A 20,299-nucleotide genomic window follows, 5' to 3' on the forward strand; every position below is an offset into this window, starting at 1 on the left:
AATAAAACTCAAATCCCGTGGGTCCCAATCCAGCACCCAATGGTCAGGCAGGAGCTGGTATGCACAAGCCGGCTCCCCACAAGCACCGGCTCCCAGAGAGCTACCAGCCCCCAGCATGCTGCTGCCTCTGATACAGAGGCAGCCCCCACCCCCGCATGGAAACATGTATCCAGTGACATTTTCAGCAGGTACACGTTTACCAAAAAAAATGCATTTTAACCTCCCTTGTATGCAGCAGGCACCATTCAAATCGCCATGGTAAGCATTTGCTGCCATTGACTCGACCCTGGTCTGGCATTTGTGTTGCTTCCCCTGCATTGTTCCCTCTAAACAGGTCGGTCTATGTGCAGAATAAATTTTGTTGTGTGCACCACAGTGCGTGCGAATGTGCACCACTAAGGGAAACAAAAACCAATTGTGGGTGCTCTGCTGATCAGCATCAGAATCTCGGCATCCTGACCAGCCGTACACATGCCCAACTGACAAGGAACACTGCTGCCCCCGCCCCCGTCAATGCAGAAACCCACAGGAGAGTGGCGAGATTTGTATCGGCTCCTGTGATTTGTGCTCGTTATTAATGTGATTGACGTATTCGCGTTGCGGCTGCGCTATTTGCCCACCGCTTGGATGCTGCTATGCAGGAGACCCTGCGAACTACACCGCTGCATTGGAGAGCGTGAGCCACGCAATGAGGTGTGCGTTAGGAGCTGATCTTCCCTCCCCGCTGGATCCTGGCAGGGAGACTGGCTCCCCCTCCTGGGGGATGGAACTAGCCCGTCTCCGGGGCCAGGATGGAAACGTGTCTCTGACCGCGGGTGCCGCAGAACGAAGGGGGCTGGTTCCGGCGTTTGACCGGACTTTGTAGCCGCTTCTCTGCGGCTCTGGGAGCAAGAAATAGCCCGGGGCGTGTTCCATGCCGGGCCTGTTTGGGGAGGTGACCACGGCACCAAAAGAGCAAAGGGCTGTGACCGCCCTGCAGCCTTGCACGGGCAGGCTGGAGGGGGTGTCTGCCTGTTGGACGACCGGGACAGCTGGGCTGCGTGCGACGTTTCAGCCTGAAAAATGTGAAACCTGCTCCAAAGGGAGATTTATAACGGAAGCGATTGCCAGCCCGGAGCGCGTGCTCTGTGAAGGTGCCCCTGGCAGGCAAGATAGAAGGGGAATTAACTGACTGGCCGTGAGCGACACACAGGGGTTCTGAGTGTGTGCACAGGGGTCTATCATGAGCAGTGTGGCCTAGTGGCACGAGCACTAGGCTCCAGAGGCCTGGGTTCTATTTCTGCTGCTGAGTTACCTTGAGCACGTCTCCAGGCCCGATTCCCTGGCCAACGCGGGTCTTTACGGGACTTTACGTTGCAAGCAGGCAGGGGGACTGTCTCACTATGGAGCACCAATCTCTGCTGGGCACTACTATTGTGCAAATAACCGTGCAGCTCCCTGCAGCTGTCTGTGTGCGTGCTGGTGGCTGGAAGGTGCGTGCGACAGTGAGCCAGCGCCAAGCGCGTTTGTGCGTGCGACGGTGAGCCAGCATGGGGAGGAGGTTCGCCTTAGAAAGAGGGCTCAGTGTTTCCTTCCCCGGCCTCTCCTCGGGCGGAGTTGGAGGCTGATCACTTTTTCCGAGCCTCGCACGAGGAAGTGCCCCCAGAGTCCACAGCAGCCGCCTCGTGCGTGGCGTTGCTACCGCGAGGGCTCGTGGGTCAGGCCGGGGCTGCAGAACCCTGCCGTGCTCATTGCATTTGAACAATGTCTTCGTAACGCCTCCCCTGCCGTAATGCTGTAGAGAGCCGCCTTCGGCTCGGCTCCGCCACGGACGTTTGGGGGCTCCTCTCCCTGCAGAGCGAATGGCGGCTTGCAGACCTGTTTGCTTAGCACCGTGGCCTCCGCACGGGACGGTTCCTGCCCACGCTTAGAAACGCAGCGAGTGATGCTCCCAACAGGAGGAGAATCAGGAGGAGGCAAACAGCCGGCACGTGGAAATAGACGGGGGAGGCAAAACCATCCCTCCGAGTCCCTTTTCTGGAGCCAGTGAATATTGGTAAAGTCTCTTCTTCCATCACAGTCCTCTTGGGCACACAAGAATAAGGCTTCCGTCTCGTCTGGATTATCATAGAACACTAGAACTGGAAGGGACCTCGAGAGGTCATCGAGTCCAGTCCCCTGCCCTCACGGCAGGACCAAGCACCGTCTAGAGCATCCTACACGTGTCTGTCAACCTGCTCTTAAATCTCTCCAGGGATGGAGATTCCACAACCTCCCTGGGCAATTTATCCCAGTGTTTAACCACCCCGACAGGCAGGAAGTTTTTCCTAACGTCCAACCTAAGCCTCCCTCGCTGCAATTTTGCCCCCGAAAGCTTGTGATACTGCAGATATTTTGTGAGTCTCTAAGGTGCCACAGGACCACTCGTTTTTAAAATTCCAGACTCACATGATGCCGCCTCTGAGAGACAAGAACATCGGAACGGCCCCACGGGGTCAGACCGAAGGTCCATCCAGCCCAGTGGCCTGTGTGCCCACAGTGGACAAGGCCACCTGCCCCAGAGGGCGTGAACAGAACAAGGAATCCGCAACTGATCTCTCCTCTGTTGCCCCTTCCCAGCCTCTGACAAACAGAGCCTGGGGCCACCTGGCTAACGGATGGGGGAGGAGAAAGGAATTAGTCCTGTTCAATTCTGAGTGGGGAATGACGGTTGCTCCCCTGCATTAGAAGGGTTGCCACCTAAAATGTCCGCTATTTTCTGATTTTTTTTTCCTGGCCAGGAGACGAAAATACCGGCCACCTGGCAACCCTAAGACACACTCAGCAACTGGACCCGGCCCCTGGCCTCGCTGCCCCCGATACCCCCAGCCCATCACTCCCGGACCTCCTGCTTACCTGGTTCTGCAGGGAAGCTGCATTCTGGCTTGATCAAGAAAACAAAATCACCGCCCTGGGTCTTAGTGCTCAACTGCTCCCCTTTTCCTGTCCCTATTCTGACTTTGCATGAACTCTGAAAGGAGCCATGCTGTTTTATTTTTTTTCCTCAACTTTAGTCCCCCCCCCACAACAGAATCCCCCCCCCCGGTGTTTTCTTTTTCTTGGGGGGGGGGGGGAGTGTTTGGTATTTTTGGTTAAACCATCTGGCAACCCCTTTGTTAGACCAAATCAGATGCAGGAGGGAGAGGAGAGGGCTCCGGATGAAGGAGGATCTGACTTTGTTGGTGTTCTCAGGACAAAAGGTGGGTCAGCCGTGGCCAGGGTCTTTGGAAGTTGTGAGCTGGGGGGGGGGGTGATATACCAGGTGGGTCTGGGGCACTGTCCAATCAGGGCAAATTGCTCAGAGTCAGGGGGTCCAGGAGCTGTAAGTAGCCCTGCCCTAGGTCACAACCCCAACCCTTGCCCCCTTACCCCAGGTCACAACCCCCTCCTTCACCCAAACTCCCTCTCAGACCCCACACCCTGTCTTGCACCCTCCCCTCCCTCGAGCGCTCTTCCGTACCCAACCTTGCACCCCCCCCCCCCATAGAAAAGTGCAGCCCTGGACCACTTCCCAATATCTTGGAGTGGCCCCCATCAAAAATGATTGCCCACTGGGGGCTAGATGCACCAATCACCATCCTTTTAACACGTCTCTTCCCAAACTGGGTTATTTAAGAGCCTTAGGTTGGTTTAAACAAAGAGCAGCTCTGGGAAAATAATTGTCCCATAAAAAGGAAGGATGGCCATTGGGTTCTGTTTCATACCCAGTTGCTTTAATTACCCCGTAATTACCACGGGACGTCAGTAGCTAAGGGATAAATGCCCTGTCACGGGGACTGTCACCAGGATAGATGGGGAGGATTTGAACCGAGTGCCTAATGCACCGTCTGGCTCCCTCGACGGCTTATTTACCGTGGCCTGTGTAAATACCCGTTGTTAATGAGGAGCGTGTTTATTGAGATACATGCATCCCTAATGCGCGTTTGTAAAGCCTCGGTGTAAATAGATTTGTCATCGTTAGGGAAGACACCAGTTGAATGCCGCACCGTCCTTGGGGAGGGCAGAGGCAGCCGGAGAAGAGAAGGGGAAAGCGCAGGGTTAGGCTCATTTAGGAGCTGAGTTTCTCAGCCCCCTAAGTGTGGGGGCACGGGAGGCGGGCACACCGGGACTTATTGGTAAATGCAGGACAAAGACGAGGAAATGATCATTTGTATTTGGGTCGTGCTTGGAGGCCCCGTTGCACCAAGTGCTACACAGACGCGGGGAGAGGCAGCTCCTGCCCCAAAGAGGTGTAGGGAACCTAAGTACCAGGGGCCGGATGTGGCCCCAGCTTGCCTGGATCCCGCCCCCAAGGCTCCCCCCAGCATTGGGGAACCTGCGCTGGTGCTCCAGCCTCTCCACTCCCTGCCTGTGGGGCCAGAGTGCACAAAATCGACCAGCCTGCCCCCCCCCCCCCCGCTCTGGTGTGCAAGGGGAATGTGGGGAGCATCTTTCTCCTTCTCAGGCCGGGGCTGCTTCAGTGAGGGGTTTGGTGGTTTGTTTGTGGGGCTTTTTTTATTCTCACTTGTGTGCAGCCCCCGCTCCCCAAAAGGTTCCCCACCACTGACCTAAATAGACCAGGGGTGGCAGAAAAGGGAGATGTTACCCCCATTTTACAGCTGGGGAAACTGAGGCTTTTTATTGTATTAAACCTGGTCACGCAGGGAATTGAACACGCAGCTCCCTAGCCACAAGACCGTCCTTCCCAATAGACCAAAGGTTGCCTGGTGGACCCCACTGCCACAGGAGATCAAAGGGTTAAACAGCTGTGACGTAGTGGGGGGTGTTGTCTGCTCTGCACCCCGGGTTGCCTGTGATTCCCACTGACTCACCCACGTGTGGATTGGCCCAGACACCTAGCCCAGCCTGAGCAGATAACAAGGCTCTTCCCAGGGGGAGAGACAAAGGGAGGGAGGCGGAGGCGGCCACCTGGCTGGGGGGCAGGGCCTGGGAGCTGGGCAGTTTTTGGCTGGGAAGACATGAAGAGAAGAGGCTAAGCTGAGTACTGGGGGTCAGGGGCCTGTGGACCCGAACCCCAAGGGGGCTGAGGCAGCCTGGCCCTGACTCCTGGAACCACATCCCGTCTGTGCTGGGCTGTGTCCTGGAGGAGCAATAAACCCCCCTGCTCTACTGGCGGGCGGAGTCTGTTCTAGCTGCGAACGGGGTGCAGGATCGGGGAGGGGGTACCCAACACCGCCACAGCCGCCCCGCTGGGTTTTCAGAGGGTTGGCTAAGTGTCGGGCTGCTGATCCTTGCAGGAGCCAGGAACTTTCATGCTCCAGGGCCGATCACAGCAGGGGTCAGGAGGAATTATTCTCCCCCACCCGGTGCAGCATGGCACAGCCGGCAATTAGAGGGGTTGCCATCCCCTTTGGAGGGGTTAGCTCTTGGCTGCAGCTGGAGGCAGGCTGCAGGGCGGGCTCAGGCAATGCTCTGATCTGATTGGGCGCAGGTGGGCTGGATTCCCAATGGCCGGTGGACCCCAGCTGAACGTGGTCAGGTTGCAGGCCACCAGAGGCAGGTGGGGCCAGTGGTTCTGTGGACTCCCCACCCTCGCATCTAAAAAGGAGCAGCCTGGCTTATCCCTTGGGCCTGTTCCCCATCTCCTGGCCCAGGGAAGTTCCCCTTGAGGTTTGAATCCCCATCAGGTGCTGCCCGGGTGTGATGGGCTGTGGGCAGCCCCCTTGCCGCAGGACTCCGGCACCAATGGGGCGACCGGCGGCGTGGGACCCCATGTGGCCAGTTCAGCGTGTGGCAAAGGTACTGTGGGAATGTGCTCTTCTGGGCCCCCCCGCATTAGCACCACATGGAGGCCACTGCTACTGCCCTGGCTCCTCACCCCCTAGCCTGGGCCCGGTAAGTTCCTGTTCGGCCCAGCTGGGGCTAAGAGCTGCTGGGGCGGCTGGTGGAAAAATCAGTTCCTGCCAGTTCTATGTGGCGGCCTCAGTTTCAGACGGGAGCCCTTGTGGTGGGAGTTCTGCCTGACTCGGCGGCTCTTGCAGAACGTGGCGGGGGCTCGCGAAGCGCCGCAGCTTCTTGGCCAGCCCTGTGGGAAGCGGAGAGGGAAAGGGGGGGGAGACTGTTGGCTCCCGGAGCCCCGGGGGCTGGCTTCAGCTGGCAAAGGCTGCCCAGGGCAGCGAGAGGTGATTCAGAAGGGGAGCTAGCTGGGCAGAGGCCGGGGAGGGCTGAGGCCTGGGGGCCAGCAAATTGCTGCATGCGGGCTGATTGCATGGATGGAACCGTATCTCCTCATCCCCCCCCGCCCCAGATCCTGCAGGGGAACGGCTGGGACGGGCCATGTTTGCATTCGCAGGGGTCTGCTGGGAACCTGGGGTCAGTTAGAGCAGCCTCGAGGCTGCTCTACATCCCACACTGATCTGCATGGGCCCCGATCAGTGTGGGGGCCAAAGGAGAGCTGTAATGCAGGGTGCGTCCGCTCCCTGGCCTGGGTGTGGGGCAGGTGCAGACCCTGCACTGCAATACCCCCGAGCTGAGGCCATGCTCCAGGGGCTGTGACTTAGAGGGCCGTAGAGTAACTGAGCATTCGGCCCAGCAGCATTGCCAAGCTGGGTTTTGCTCCGCCAATCGGAGCTGGGGCTCTGGGTTCCTTCCCTTCCCAGCCTGCCCCACGGTCCTCGAGTGTCGACTCTGCAAACCCTGAGTCCTGGGAACCCGGCGGTGAGCTTCTCGGCTTACGCATCCTCCCCTCCCCCAATTACAGGCTGCAGCTGGCGGGCTGGTGGCTGACACGGGAGCCAGACTCCAACCCAGCTCCTTCTCCTGGCCTCGGGCCGGCTCGGCAGGGCTGGCGGCACCAAGGAGTTTTAGAAGAGCTGGCTTAGGCCAGACAGCTGGCAGCTCTGTCTCCTGGCTTGGACACGGCCGCCCCTGGCCCCCACCAGTGACTGCAGAGGGCGGGAGAAATGCTCCCAGCTCTCTAACCACCCAGCGCTCTGCTCCCAGAGTTGAAACCAGGTAGGGAACGCTGATCCCGTGGGCCCCCTCCCCTGCCCCCCAGACCCAAGCATGGTGTCCCCCTCTGCCCCCCAAGCTGTCTGGAAAGGCGCAAACACAGTGTGACTTGGCTTAGGGGCCCCCAAGCTGCCGCCATTCGGGCAGGCTCGCTGGAGGCTGGCAGGGAGGCGGCTGCCCTGGGGGAAATGGCGGAAGGAAACGGCTCCTTTTGCATTGCCAGGGCCAGTGCGGTTTGGTGGCTAAGTCCCACTGCTAGTAGCATCTGCCCCCCTTTTAGTGGAATAGTTAAGGGCCTCCGGTCTTGAAAGGATCTGTCCTGATCACGCCCCTGGGAGGCAGAGCGGAGCCCTTGGACCCATTGTACAGAGGGGAAAGAGAGGCAGGCCAGGGGTAAGTGACTTGCCCAAGGCACGGCCGGTTTGGGGCCGAGCAGGGATTTCACTCAGCTCTGAGTCCCAGGCCTGTGCTCTGCCCATTTGGCCCCCCCTGCCTCAGTTTCCCTCTGTGACACAGGGACTAGCGGCGTGAGATGGGCCAGGCATTATGATCCCAGCCGGTCAGAGGCGCTGGGCTGACTCCAGCGCCCGAGCGGGATGGTGGCGGGGAGCTGGGCTCGGGGACAGAGGGGAAGGGGCCGCGTGTTCAAATCCCGCCCGGGACAGGCGGCCCGCGGAGCTGGAGGAGGCTTTCCCGGCCTGGCGGCGCCGCGCCTGTCCCAGCTGGGCTTGATTAGGCCGCCCCGGCATTCCAGCACGTTGGAGGGCTCGTCTTTCCAGCGCGGGGGCCTGGCAGCGCCGCACACTCCGCGCGCAGGCGGCTCTCGGGAGCGAGCGGGCGCGCAGGAGAGAGGCCCGAGAGGCGGCCAGGGCGCAGGGCCGGGAGCTGTCAGTGGCGCCCTGAGAGCGGATCCGCGCCCTGCCCCCGCCCAGGAAACCTCCCCCGGCCCCAGCGCCAAAGGAGCGACAGCAGCTGCCGGGAGCAAGCCGGGGTGTCCCGCTCCCCCTCGCTGCGCGCTGCCCAGAGGGGCCGGCATGGTCTGACACCAGCCCCCGTCGGCACGGAACTGAGCTCCGCTCCCCGGGCGCGGCGGGGCTCCGGCAGGTAAGCGGGCGACTGGCCCCCCAGCCCCGGGGGGCTCCCCGCATCCGCCCCCGCGGCTTTTACGCACGAAAGCCGATGGCCAAATCAATCCGCGAGCCGCCCCGGGCGCCGCGTTGTTCTTGCGGTTACAGGCTCCCCCCTCGGAGACGTGGCCGTGCGAGTCCTTCTCCCGGCCCGGGGGGCCCCTCCAGTCCCGACAGGCGGGGGCAGAGTGTAGCCGGGCCCGCTGCCCAGCCCCCCACGGCTGCTTTCTCGCTTACCTACGGCGGCGTCCGGCCGCGTGTGCGCTTCGCAGCCAGCACCGAGGGGCCTGGCAGCGGATCAGTCCCAGCCCTCGAACTGCTTTGGCCCGGAGCGGGGGAAAGGGAACAAAGCGCTCGCTGTTCAGGGGTGTGTGTCTCGCCCCGGGGAGCGCTTCCTCCCCGGCCCCGACCTGCCCCTACGTGTTCGTGCACCGGGGAGCCTGGGGACGGGACCCAGCAGAACCAGCTGCTTGTCTGGTTTTTACCTAACAGCTGGGAACAGATCTCTTCAAGCGGGGGGTGGGTGGGAACGAGGGGGGCAGATCGAGAATCAGATGCGCCCCCCCGCATGTCTCCCCCCTTCACCCGCTGCTTTATGGGGCAGCTTCTTCTTGGGCAAGTGGGAGCCTTGTTTGCCTGCCTCTGGACCTGCCAGGCGCCTGCCGCTGTGTTCCTACCTCGCCCAGGTCTTCCCCGCACTGCCCCCTGCTGGAGCCCTCTCCCACTGCAGGGGGCTCAAGGCCAGGCAAGCCAGGCGGGTTTGACCCCATGGTGGCCAAGCTGGGGGGAGGGGGATAAACTTTCCATCTGGGATGAAAGTTGGTGCGGCGGCTGAGGGTCGCGTGACGTCGGAAGCGAGAAGACGCGGGCTGGGGGGGGCCTGCGAGGAAGCTGGGAGGCTGTTTGGCAGCCACGTCCCCCTCTCCCGCCTCCTTCCCCTCCTCTTGTAGTTTGCACGTTGTGGGGCGGCTTCCACCGCGCCCTTTCCCTGCCTTTGCAGCAGGCGCGTCGTCAGAGCGATTCCCCTTCCCGTCCTCTCCCACCCATCCCGTTCTTATGGGGACCAAGGGTTTTGCTGGCCTAGGCCTGGTGGCCAAAGCCAGCGAGAGGCCAAAGGCAGTGGAGCCCAGGCGTTTGAAACACCCCAGCAAAAGCCCCCCCAGAGGGCGGGTCTGCCCGAAGGGCGGGTTTTATGCTCAGGTTCGGGGGGGGGGGGATATAAAACAGCAGCAGCTGGGGCCTGCTATACAATCGAACCGGCACAAAACCCCTCGGAGGCCACCTGGTCGAAACCTGCCCCTGGTAGCCTTAGGGGAGTCCAATGAGGCTGCTGGATGCAGGGGCTCCACTGACAATGGTTTCTCCAACCGTGGGACTTTGGGGGTTCTGCCTCCCTCCTTTTCCTCTGGGGGGGGCGTTGTGGGGGTGGGACCGCCCTGGAGCTGGTGACAGGACTGCGCTCGCAACCCCTTTGTAGAGCACTCCGGGGCGAGGATGCTGCTTCAGGGTTGCGTCCCCAGGCCTGTGTGTTTCCTACAAGCACAGTGTTTTATAGGACCTCAAGAAGATGGACCTGGCGTTGCTCGGGTCCTTAGCTCGGAAAGGGTTTGGTTTTCTTCATTGCTGGGGTGGAGGGGTTCCGGATGCTGGCTGCCCCATGGGGAGGGGACTGCCCGAGCCCTCCCTCACTGCAGCAGCTTGGGGCCTCTCCATGACCCCTGCAGCTCCTGGGGGCACAGCCGGGGGAAGCTCTGCATGTCCCTAGGCTGGGAGACACACACACACACGCGCGCTTTCTGCAATAGATAGTTGATAGTATCCCTGTCCCCGCCCCCCAGCCCAGTGGGGTTATACCTGCCCTGGTCCTCATTTCTGGCCTCTTGTTGCCCTCCTGTGGTCATTCTCCAGTATAACACCCTCTTATCAGACCCCCCCCCCCTTCCATTTGATGCGAAACAATCGAATTCCAGGCACAACTTTTTCACACAGTGCATAGTCGACCTGTGGAACTCCTTGCCTGAGGAGGCTGTGAAGGGTAGGACTAGAACGGGGTTTAAAAGAGAACTAGATACATTCATGGAGGTTAAGTCTATAAATGGCTATTAGCCAGGATGGGTAAGGAATGGTGTCCCCAGCCTCTGTTTGTCAGAGGATGGAGATGGGTGGCAGGGGAGAGTTTGCTTGATCATTCCTTGTTCCGTTCACTCCCTCTGGGGCACCTGGTGCTGGCCACTGTCAGCAGACAGGACACTGGGCTAGATGGACCTTTGGTCTGACCCAGTACGGCCGTTCTTATGTTCTTTTCCCCAAGCTCCACCCTGACTCATTCCAGCCCCCATCCCTCCCCCTAGCGATGATGGCCCTGGGGAAGGCTGGGTCGGGGGACTGGTGGGTGCCTGTGCCAGCCCTGACCCCACTAACCTCCCAGCCATCTTGGACCCCACGTCCTCCTAGAGTGTGGGGCCCTGCAAAGCGTGGGGGTGGGGCGATTGCCCAGCGCATCCTATGAGGGGACAGCTCTGCTTGGACCCATTCTGGGCACCCCCAAAGATCACACAAAGCTGGCGCCCTGTGGCACCCCCGTGCGAAGCGCTCCCTGGTGTTTCCAGAGCAGGGGTGGGGGGGGGGGGGGTTGAGAGCAAGTTCTGGGTGGCGTGTGCTGGGGCCCAGATCTCTGCCCATTCCCTGCCCCCCGGGGCTGGACGGTCAGAGCAGCAAATCCTGGCACCAGGGTCGCACCCTGGACGTCCCAGAGGTCTGGGGCTTGGGTTGGGCCCATCCCTACTGCCCACGTGTCTCTGTTGCGAACCTGTTAGCAAGTGATTCCTGGGTGTCTGCAAGTGCCCTGACACCCAATGTTCCCTTCCCCCCCATCATGTGTAGAATAAATTTTGTTCTATGCACCAGACCATGTGCAGATGTGCACCACCAGTAGAACCACATGCTGGCGGCAGTGGGCTCTCTGCTAACCTGCTGGGTGGCACCTGAATCTCTCCTGCATAGCTGCCCATGCACTCAGCCTCCAGAGACCCCTGCAGACACCCCAGGCCCTGCGGCTGCATGGATCCCTGCTGGGACGGGCGGAGGAGATTGTGCACCGAGCTGATGACTGGTCTCTTTCCCTTCTAGAGGCAGCAGCGTTGGTCTCTTCCCCCGGGGCACCATGTGGGGAGCCTGGGCCGCAGCTCTCTGCCTGGCTGGCCTTGTTGGCACCTGTGCCGGAGGGAAGCTCCTTGCACCCCCCGCAGGTAAGAGAGCGGTGCCAGGAATGGGCTGGGGAACTCCTGAGTGGGGGGGGGGGGGGCACTGTAGGATCTATGGGATCAGCAGGGAGTCCAGGGCAGGACTGGCGGTGGGGGGCACTGGCAGAGCCGCGGCTGGGCTGGCAGGTGCTGTGGGGCAGAACTGGGACGCCCTGGCAGAGCCGTGCTGCTCTCCCGGGTGCAGCCAGCTGCCCGCCCTCTAGGGAGCAAAGGGCCACTGAAGCAGCAGGGAGCCGGGTGGCACAGGGCGCCCAATCCCTGGCAGCAGATGGCGTCCAGGAGGCAGGGGCTCTGCCCGCCTGGAGCCAGCGGGAGGGACGCCGTGGACAGTTGGGAGCTGGCGCCAAGGGTTCTGGGGAGGTCGGGAACCCGCCCTCTGGCTGGCATCTCCCGTGTGCCTCTAATGCTGCACTCAGCCGAGCCCTTGCTGGGCAGCTCTCCGGCCGCCTGCTCCTGCTGGCAGACGAGCACGGGGGCAGGGTGCCCCTTGCTCCCTCTCGAGGCGCCCACCGAAGTGCGGGTGGCCTGGCAGCATGCCCGGCCTGCCCGGCGACTCTCGCGGGGGCCCCGATCCCTTTGTGACGAGCGGCCGAGGGAGGGAAGGGGCGAGGCACCGGGCTGGGAGCCAGGGGAGGTGGGGTCAGATCTCGCTATCGAAGGCCCTTCCCTGGCTCCTGTGGCAGAGTATCCCAGCGACCCCCCCCCTCTCCGTTTAGCCTCACAGTGCCCTGAGAGCCAGGGCAGGGCTAGATCCCCATGGCACAGGTGGGGAGCTGGGGCCCAGACAGACTCCTTGCTCTGGGCCCAAGTGCAAGGGTGCTCTCACCACTGGGCTGCCCTGCCCCGGGGGGGGGGGGGGATCGCGGAGGACTGTAGGGTGCCAGGGACGGGTCGGTCTGTACGTGCCCCTGGGAGAGCACTGTGGGGACTGCTGGTTGAGACGCCGCCTTCCGCCTGGGCTCAAAGCTGGGTCCGGTGGGGCAGCATTATCCCCAAGGGGAAACTGAGGCACAGAGCGGGGCAGCAGCTGGATCAGGCTCATCCTGAGAGCCAGTGTCCCGGCCATGGAGAGAGGCAGGACAGGGCTGGAGGGAGATTCGGTAGGCGAGCCGGCAGGAGTGGCTGGCCCTGTTCCTGCCTGTGAATCAGCAGAGCCGAGGGAGCTGGGTCTGTGAGGCGGCGGGGGGTGGGGTGGGGGCCAAGCTGGGCTATGCAGGAACCTGGGAGGCTCCGGAGCCTGGGCTGAGCCATGGAAGCTGCTCACTGAGGAGGTCAGTGGGTTAAATCCAGGCTCCCGGGAGCAGGGCGACTCCTCCGAGCATCCCATTCGCTGCTGAGCGGGCCCCACGTCCCTGCTGGCGTGGGCAGGCAGAGGCTGCAGGCCCCCTCCCTGCCGTGCCGTACGGCTCACGCCGCTGTCCTCGCTCCGGCCCCTCTTCCAGCCCGGCCCCTGCTTCTCTGGAGCTGGCTCTGCCGAGGCCGGCTGCCCCGAGGCGTCCGAGCCGGGCAGGCTGGTGAGCCGGACTCCTGCTCTGCTCCTCCAAAGCCCCTGGGGCAGAGGATCCTTGAGTCGTCCCGAGCAGCGAGGGCCGGGGCGGGGTCACAGCCTGCTCCGAGGGCACTTGGCACAGGTCCCCGCTTGCTCTTCCTGGCTCTCGCCCTGCCAGCTGGCCACCAGCCGCCTCCTGCGCCCCGGAGCGTGGGCCGGAGCTCGGCTCGTGAGGTCGTCATGCACCCGCCGCTGGCCAGGCAGACTGCTGCCCGGGGGCCTGGGGTGGGCTTGGCGCTGGCCGGGGTCAGCCGGGGATTCTGCCGTGGCACGTGCCGGGGGCCGGAGGGATCCAGGCCATCCCCTGGCAGAGAGGTTAATGCACAGAGAGCTTTTGGTCCCCGGGGTATCTGGCTCCAGGACTTGGCAGGCTCCTTCAGCCAGACCCAGCTGCCCCGCTGGGTGGGGGTTTCGCACAAGCAAACCGCCCTGTACGTAGAGGCCACGGAAACACTTGGCTGGGTGCCTGGCCAGCCACACGGGGCTGGCTCGGAAGGCCAAATGGCGGGAATTACCCAGCAAGCTGGGATCCAGGGGCCGTTCTCGCTGCTGGGGTCTGAATCCTGGCGCCTGGGCTCACATAGAGGTGCCGGCCAGGGGGTACTGGTGGTGGCCAGTCCTTTGGAATAGTCCAACTCTGCGTCTTCTCCCTGGGGGAGCCAACCGGCAGGGCCCCAACGCTGCTGCCGCCCAGGAGAGGGGCTGCAGGGCTAATGACGCACCCGCAATCCCAAGGCAGACCCCACACGCTTGTGGGGGCCTCTTGCCTGCTGCCACCTGCAGGGAGCCTGGGGCACCTTTCGGTTCCATCCGGGCTCGCGTTCCCACCTCGGCTCCCATGAGCACCAGGCGAATGCGGACGCACGAGCAGCCCTTTCAGGCTGTCCCATTCTGAGCGCTTGTTCTGCAAAGCAGCGTGGCAGGGGCACAGGGCAGAGATCTGCCCTCCCGGTGCGGCAGGGAGCCCGGCTGTCAGCCTGTTCCTGTGGCGCGGTGGCGGGTTGGTGCGAGCCCCTTCTGGCTTGGTTATCTGGGGCCAGGGATACCCGCACCTGCCTGCGACTGGCATTTATCAGGGTGAATTTTTCCGGCTTCTCTTTGCCGCCTTCCTGGGAGCCGGGGGAATTGTCGCTGATACCTTGGCCCAGCAGCTTTTGCAAAGAGCTCCCGCTCTGCGGGCTGCCGGTGAGAAACCTTCCCCTGGGATCCGAGCGGCATTCACGGGACCTGGAGAGCCAGCTTTGCAGAGCTGCTCAGCGCAGCGAAGGGGCCCCGAGCGGGACAGAACTCTTCTCAAAATCCTGCCCATTGGTCACCTGTGGCTGTTTCCGTCCCCAGGCTGGAAAAGTAACTCTTGTTGTTCGCAGCTATGGTCGCACCTGGAGGTCCCCCTCCAAGACCAAGGCCCCGTTGCGCCAGGTGCTGTACTTACACAGGGTGAGAGGCAAAGAGCTCGTGTGCTAACTAGACAGGACGGGCCAAGAAAGGAAACACGTTACCCCAGGCCGCCTTGCAGATTAGTGTCCGAGCTGGAATAGAACGCAGCACTCAGGTCTAGCCACTAGGCCATCCTGCCTCTAGCACACCTGTGCTTACCAATTCAAGATCAGGCTCTGGGGAACAGTCTCGCTTAAAACTCCCTTCTTCCTAGAAACAAGCCTTCCAAGTCAACTTGCGGGAACGGGGCAGGGTCTTTGCCCACGGGACCTAGGCAGCCCACGTGCTGAGCAGGGCTCACGGGCAGAGGCTGTAGGGGTCCTCCACAGCCCAGCAACCAGCAAGGAACTCATCCAATCTGTGGCTGAGTCAGTGGGAATCGCACCTCACAGCGCAGGGGGGCCCGGCTCACAGAGCAGACAGCCCCCCCGCTACGCCCCAGATGCAATCGACGCTGGCACTTGGGCTAGTTGGTTGGTTTGGTGAGTTGGTTCAAGTTGGCTTTTTTGGCAAGGGCAGCCCCACGTGGAAGGTGAAATCCACCAACTCCCACATCCTTCTCAGCAAGCCAGGGGCCCCCCTGCTGGGTTCTTTGCATTTGGTTTTGCTTCCCTACATGTAGCCCCTTCCGTTTGCCTTTGAGTGTCCCGTCCTCTTGCCCCCTCCGGGTCCCTTTCCCCACCTCTCTCGGCCCTCAGTCCCTGCATCCGACCGGGAAACGGGCTCGGAGCTGCCGTTCTGCTCTCGGTATTCCTGGGTCGGCCTGGCCCCCCCGTGAGCAGTACAGCAGCCTTGGGGTGGCTCTGAGAGGCACTCCGCTTCCTCGGGGTTCCCTCCAGGCCCTGGAAATCAGAACCCTCATTCCCAGCGCTGCCCGGCTGCCCACACTGACTGCAGGCGAGAGCCCTGCTGCCAGCTCGGCCCGTCCGGGGAGGCAGGTTTCAGGGGGCTGTTTCCACCCTGTTAAGGCCAGAGCAGCATCCAGGGGCCGTCGTGTAACTGAGACTCGGGCTGTCTTGGCTTTATTCCCTCCCATGCTGCTACTTGGTAGCACGGTGGCTCCTCCCACCTCTCCGGTCCCTGCAGCCCTCCCCAAGGGCCTTGTTACAGATCCCCCCCCCCCGCCCCCCATCCTCGGTCACTGCGAGATGCCCCCGGCGCGGACCCGGGCCCGGGGACCTCCCTGGTGATGGTGCCGGCAAGTCCCAGGCCTGGGCAGCAGTTCCGAAGGGGCGCGGGAAGACGGTCCCCGCCCCCTCAGAGTGGCTCCCCCAGAGCGCAGGGGGATCCCCAAGCACGGCGCCCCGGGGAATGGCGGAAAGACCCCCCGGCTGCGTCTGGCCAGGCTGTCCCGCCTCTGATCCTGCCTGCTGCCGCCGGGCGGGGTCACGTTCCATCGCCCCGACTTGGAGCCTGTTCCCCCCGGAGCTGGCCTGGGGCGGTGTAAACAGCAGGCGACTCGCCTTCCTCTCCGGCCCCCCATGCAGTGAGGGGGCCGGGAAGCGGGAGGGGGGCAGATGTACGCTAGGACGGGACCTGTGGGGGGGCGGGGCGGGTGTCACTAACCGCTGAGCCCGAAGGGAACCGGACTTTTGGGGGTGCTGGAAATCCAGGGCTGCAGCTCAGACCCGGCTGGGTGCCCGATGGGAAGAGAGATTGAGTGGGGGGGGGGGGGCGGGCAGGGAGAGATGAACCCTCCAGCCCTGAGCCCTGGGTGTGATTTCCGGGGGAGGGGGGGAAGACGAGACCGCTTCAGAGAACGTGGCCAGCGGCTCCGTGGTGTTCCAGGCTGGGGACCCCGCAAGCCCTGCTGCCCGCGCCGGGACCAGCCGCACCAGCTTGTGGCTTTCTTCCGCCGCCCGAGTGTGCGTGGTGGCAACGTCGGCCTGAGAGCAGCAACGGGGGGAGGGGTTCCTGAGACGGGGGGTCCTAGGACACAAGGATTTCCTGGGGGGGTCCTGGGATGGGGGGGGACCCTGGGATGAGGATTTCTGGGAGAGAGGGGGATCCTGGGATGGGGGGGTCCTAGGACACAAGGATTTCCTGGGGGGGTCCTGGGATGGGGGGGGACCCTGGGATGAGGATTTCTGGGAGAGAGGGGGATCCTGGGATGGGGGGGTCCTAGGACACAAGGATTTCCTGGGGGGGTCCTGGGATGGGGGGGGACCCTGGGATGAGGATTTCTGGGAGAGAGGGGGATCCTGGGATGGGGGGGTCCTAGGACACAAGGATTTCCTGGGGGGGTCCTGGGATGGGGGGGACCCTGGGATGAGGATTTCTGGGAGAGAGGGGGATCCTGGGATGGGGGGGGACCCTGGGATGAGGATTTCCGGGGGACCTGGGATGGGGGGGACCCTGGGATGAGGATTTCTGGGAGAGAGGGGGATCCTGGGGCAAGAGGATTTCCGGGGGACCTGGGATCTGCCTGGCAGGCAGAGCACGTGAAGCGAGTGAGACCCTTTGGCTGAGGATCCTTTCAGTTGAAAATGCGGTGGGAGCCTGCCGGGTCGTTGTATAATTTCCGGGGGGGGGGGGGGTTCTCCCCCTACTTGGCTGAGGTTGGAGCAAACGAATCCCCTTCCCAGCATGGCTGCGGAGGGGGAATACGAGTCAGGGCCCCTGCTGGGGTACGGCCGCATTCTCCCCTGTGGGTCGCTCCCCCTACACCCCGCTGCTGGTATCCCCCGTTCAGCAGCCGGCTGCGCCGTGGGAGCCGCTCGGCTCGGAGCTGCCCCGGGACCCTCCAGAGCAGCTCGCCACAGGCTGCCCGGCGGGGACCATCTCGGGTCCCTTGGCACAAACAGGACCTGATAACGGACGGGGCTCCCTAGCCTGTGGCCAGCCCGATGCCCGGACCACGTGGCGCAGGGCGAAGCCGTGGTTCCTTGGCCACGCCGGGGGGGGCTAACACTGGAACTGAGGTGCCAGGATCCGGGCCCACGGCGGGGGCGGTGGGAGCTGCGCGGCCACGCCCTAGCTTGTGTCCCGGGGGGGCTCGCCGGCAGGCTGGCTGCGTGGGCGCTAAGGCCAGTCTCTCTTCCAGGCGAGCGGTGTCCGACATTGGAGCAGGAGGGGCTGAAGTTGGAACAGGCCAGCGACAAGCATGTTAATAGCACAGGTGAGTGGGCGTGCCGCAAGGCCAGCTCAGCCGGCGGCTCTCGGGGGGCCACCCTGCCTACGGCAGGTGGGGCCCTGGGCAGCCTGGCTCTTACCTGGTCCCCTCCCCGTCTCCCTCTCCTGCAGGTTTCAATCTTATTAAACGCTTCGGGCTCCTGAAGACCCCGTCCGTAAAGAAAATCCGCAATCCCAAGGGGCCTTTGATCCTCCGGCTGGGCAGCACGCCCCTGGTTCAGCCCACGCAGTAAGTGCCCGGCTGTGCCGCCTGGGGGACTGGAGAAAGGCCTGGAGGGGGGTTCCTCGGTGGCAGGGGGCTGACCGTGGCTGCCAGGCCCCCGGACATGAAGCCACGGCATGGAGGAATGTGGCCTCTTGGTGCTAGGCGCTGGACAGAGTAGGGATGTGGAAGGTTAACCCGTTAACTGGTAAGCACCGCCCATAGCGGGTGAGGATTACCGGTTCCGGTTAACTGGTGGGGGCTGGAGCAGCGTCCCGTTTGCAGTGGACAGGGGCTGATCCAGATGGCTGGAGCAGCTCCTGTGCATGGTGGGTCCAGGCACGTCGCAGGCTGGGCCCCTGCCTGTGGTGGGGGAGGCCGCTGTAGCTCGGCCGTGGCGGGGGGAGGGTGCGCTTCAGCCTAGCCAGACAGTAGCAGCCTCGCACCCAACCCACCTTTAATCAGTTCACCGGTTAAACGGGATTTTCCGTCCCTAGCACAGACCGTGCACAGCAGCCCTGGCCGGGGAGACGTGGCGGAGCTGTGGGGGGGGCGTCTGCAGGCCGTGTGCTGCCAGCGGCGGCCGGGACGCTGCCCCGTTTGGGCTGGAGACCAGCCGGGGCTGCCTCGCGGATTTCGCTTCTTGGGTCAGCAGAACGCCCCAGTGCCGCACCGCCCCCTGCTTGCGGCTGGGCTCGGGGCCGGCCGCCTCTCGCGACCTCGCTGTCCGCAGCCAGGCCTGGCCGTCTCCGGGCTGCCTGTCCCCCCCCCCCCCGTGTCTCTCCGGGGCAGCGTGGGGGAGAGAAGCACCGACCCCAGGGGGCAGGGGGGCGTCAGGGCCCTGCTGGGTGGAGTGAGCAGGGCGGTGGGGGCTGAGGAAGTCACCCGACTTCACACCTCCCCCCCGCCCCGTGCGGCTGAGCTGGGTTCCGGTAGCTTTCCCGGGAGGCGGATTTGGCGCCACCTCTGCCGCTGGTCTCCTTTCTCCCAGCCTGGCTGGAAAAACGATTTCCGCGGCCCAGCCCCCTTGTGCCTGCGCCAGCCCCCGTGGCCCTTTGCAGGCGCATGGCTGCTGCTGTAGCATTGGAGAGCGTTACTGGATGCGTCCTCCTGCTGTCTGAGAAGCGGGGGGAGGGGAGGAAGGTGGGGCTACCAGGCGTCACCCCATTGCCTTTAAGCCAGGATTATAGAGCACTGCAGGGTTACTACAGGCCTCAGGGGCCATGTTCCCTCTAATTTTTCCCACCTGTGTGCGGAATAAATGTTGTTCCATGCACTGAGCTGTACCGATGTGCACCACCCAAGTTCGGCGAATCTGCTGGCCATTGGGATCTCTCCTGCGCAGCCGCCCAAGCGCGCCGCTTCCAGGGAACCCTGCCCGGGGGCTACTCGGTGGAGTGGCGCCGTGGCTGTAGAGACCTGTGGGGTTGGGAGAACTCTGCCGCTGCCGTAGCCGTGGGCTCCTGGCCCCCTCCAGCAGCGCTGTTCTTGGGGCAGGGCGCTGCTCCCGTGGGCATCCGGGTTTCCCAGCTCCCTGCTGCTCTCTCTCTCAGGCCCGGCATTCCCGAGGAAGCAGCGCCGGGCCCCGCCAGCCTCAGCGATATTTAAAGGGGCAAGGGCAGGCTCGTTCCACCCCCCACGTCGCTTTCCTCAGCAGCAGCTGCTCCGGGCGCTGCGCTTGGCTTCCCGCAGCCGCCTGGCGAGTGAGGCCGGGCCGGGCCCTTTCCTGGCCCCACTCCCGGGCTTCGTCCGCAGTAATAACACTTCCCGCGGCTGGAGCCCCACGTCCTGCCTGGGAGCCGGGCCTGGCACCTCGCGGACGATGGATCTTGCAGCTGCCTCTGGGGTGGAGGCAGCCCTTGGGGGAAACGCTCCGCTCCAGGGCCGAGCTCTGCTGCTAGGAAAAGCGTCCGCTCGGGCAGGGCAGGGAGGGGACCCTGGCTGGTGGGGAGCCGCTGCTGTATGGTGATTTCAGCCCTGCACTATGTGGCTGCTGCAAGGCCAGGGGAGGGGGGGGGAGCCGGGCAGGGTGTGTGTGTGAGGGGAGGGGAAGTCTCTGCCGTGGGGCCTCCGGCTGCTGCAAGGGGAGCCCTGTGCTGCCGGGCCAGGAGGCCCCTCGTACCCAGCGCCTCGGGACGTGCCTGCCAGCAGCTAGCCTATGCCTGGGTCCTGGGCCCGAGGTCAGGCCGCATTGAGACTGGAACCCAGAGCGACTCCCCGCTTTCGTCCCTTTCGAGCGGGCTTTCCCCTGCCTCCGGCTGCCCTCCCTGGTGGTCGTCCCCGGAGTCCCCCTGCACCGGGGGGGGGCTGGGGCAGGAGCCTGAATCTGGATCCAGAGAGGGGAAACTGAGTCACAGATCTTTGGTCTCCCCCGGGGTCCCTTAAAGGAGCCACCCTGGCAGCAGGTGCCCCCCCGCCCCCGTGGCATTTTAAAGCCTGGCTTTGGAAAGCGGAGGGCGGGCTGTGATCAGAGCCGGACCTAGCACCCCCCCCCCCCCGGGCGGGATGTTTACGATCAGGCCGGGGGCCCCTTTCCCAGCGTGGGAGCTGCCAATCAGCGGGCAGCCGCGCCGGCTGTGCGCCCCGGGCTGGGGTGTCGCAGACCCTGCAAAGGCTCTGC

At 63.6% G+C, this 20,299-nt stretch overlaps 1 protein-coding gene across 8 annotated transcripts in view; it reads left to right on the forward strand.

The window, feature by feature from the left end:
- Positions 1 to 20,299, forward strand: part of COL16A1 (collagen type XVI alpha 1 chain) — a 100,085-nt gene that overhangs the window by 6,015 nt on the left and 73,771 nt on the right. For 5 of the 8 annotated variants that reach the window (XM_075908922.1, XM_075908923.1, XM_075908924.1 and 2 more), the window contains exons 1-5: positions 5,689 to 5,757; positions 6,719 to 6,972; positions 11,226 to 11,344; positions 17,389 to 17,463; positions 17,589 to 17,706. In XM_075908922.1, the coding sequence (XP_075765037.1) occupies positions 5,704 to 5,757; positions 6,719 to 6,972; positions 11,226 to 11,344; positions 17,389 to 17,463; positions 17,589 to 17,706 (620 nt within the window). In that variant the 5' untranslated portion in view covers positions 5,689 to 5,703. Of the gene's footprint in view, positions 1 to 5,688; positions 5,758 to 6,718; positions 6,973 to 7,939; positions 8,074 to 11,225; positions 11,345 to 17,388; positions 17,464 to 17,588; positions 17,707 to 20,299 lie in introns of those variants that run through there. The other 3 variants (XM_075908929.1, XM_075908930.1, XM_075908928.1) reach the window with 2 other exon arrangements.

This window comes from Pelodiscus sinensis, chromosome 25, assembly GCF_049634645.1.
Source record: "Pelodiscus sinensis isolate JC-2024 chromosome 25, ASM4963464v1, whole genome shotgun sequence".
Classification (NCBI taxonomy): Eukaryota; Metazoa; Chordata; order Testudines; family Trionychidae; genus Pelodiscus; species Pelodiscus sinensis.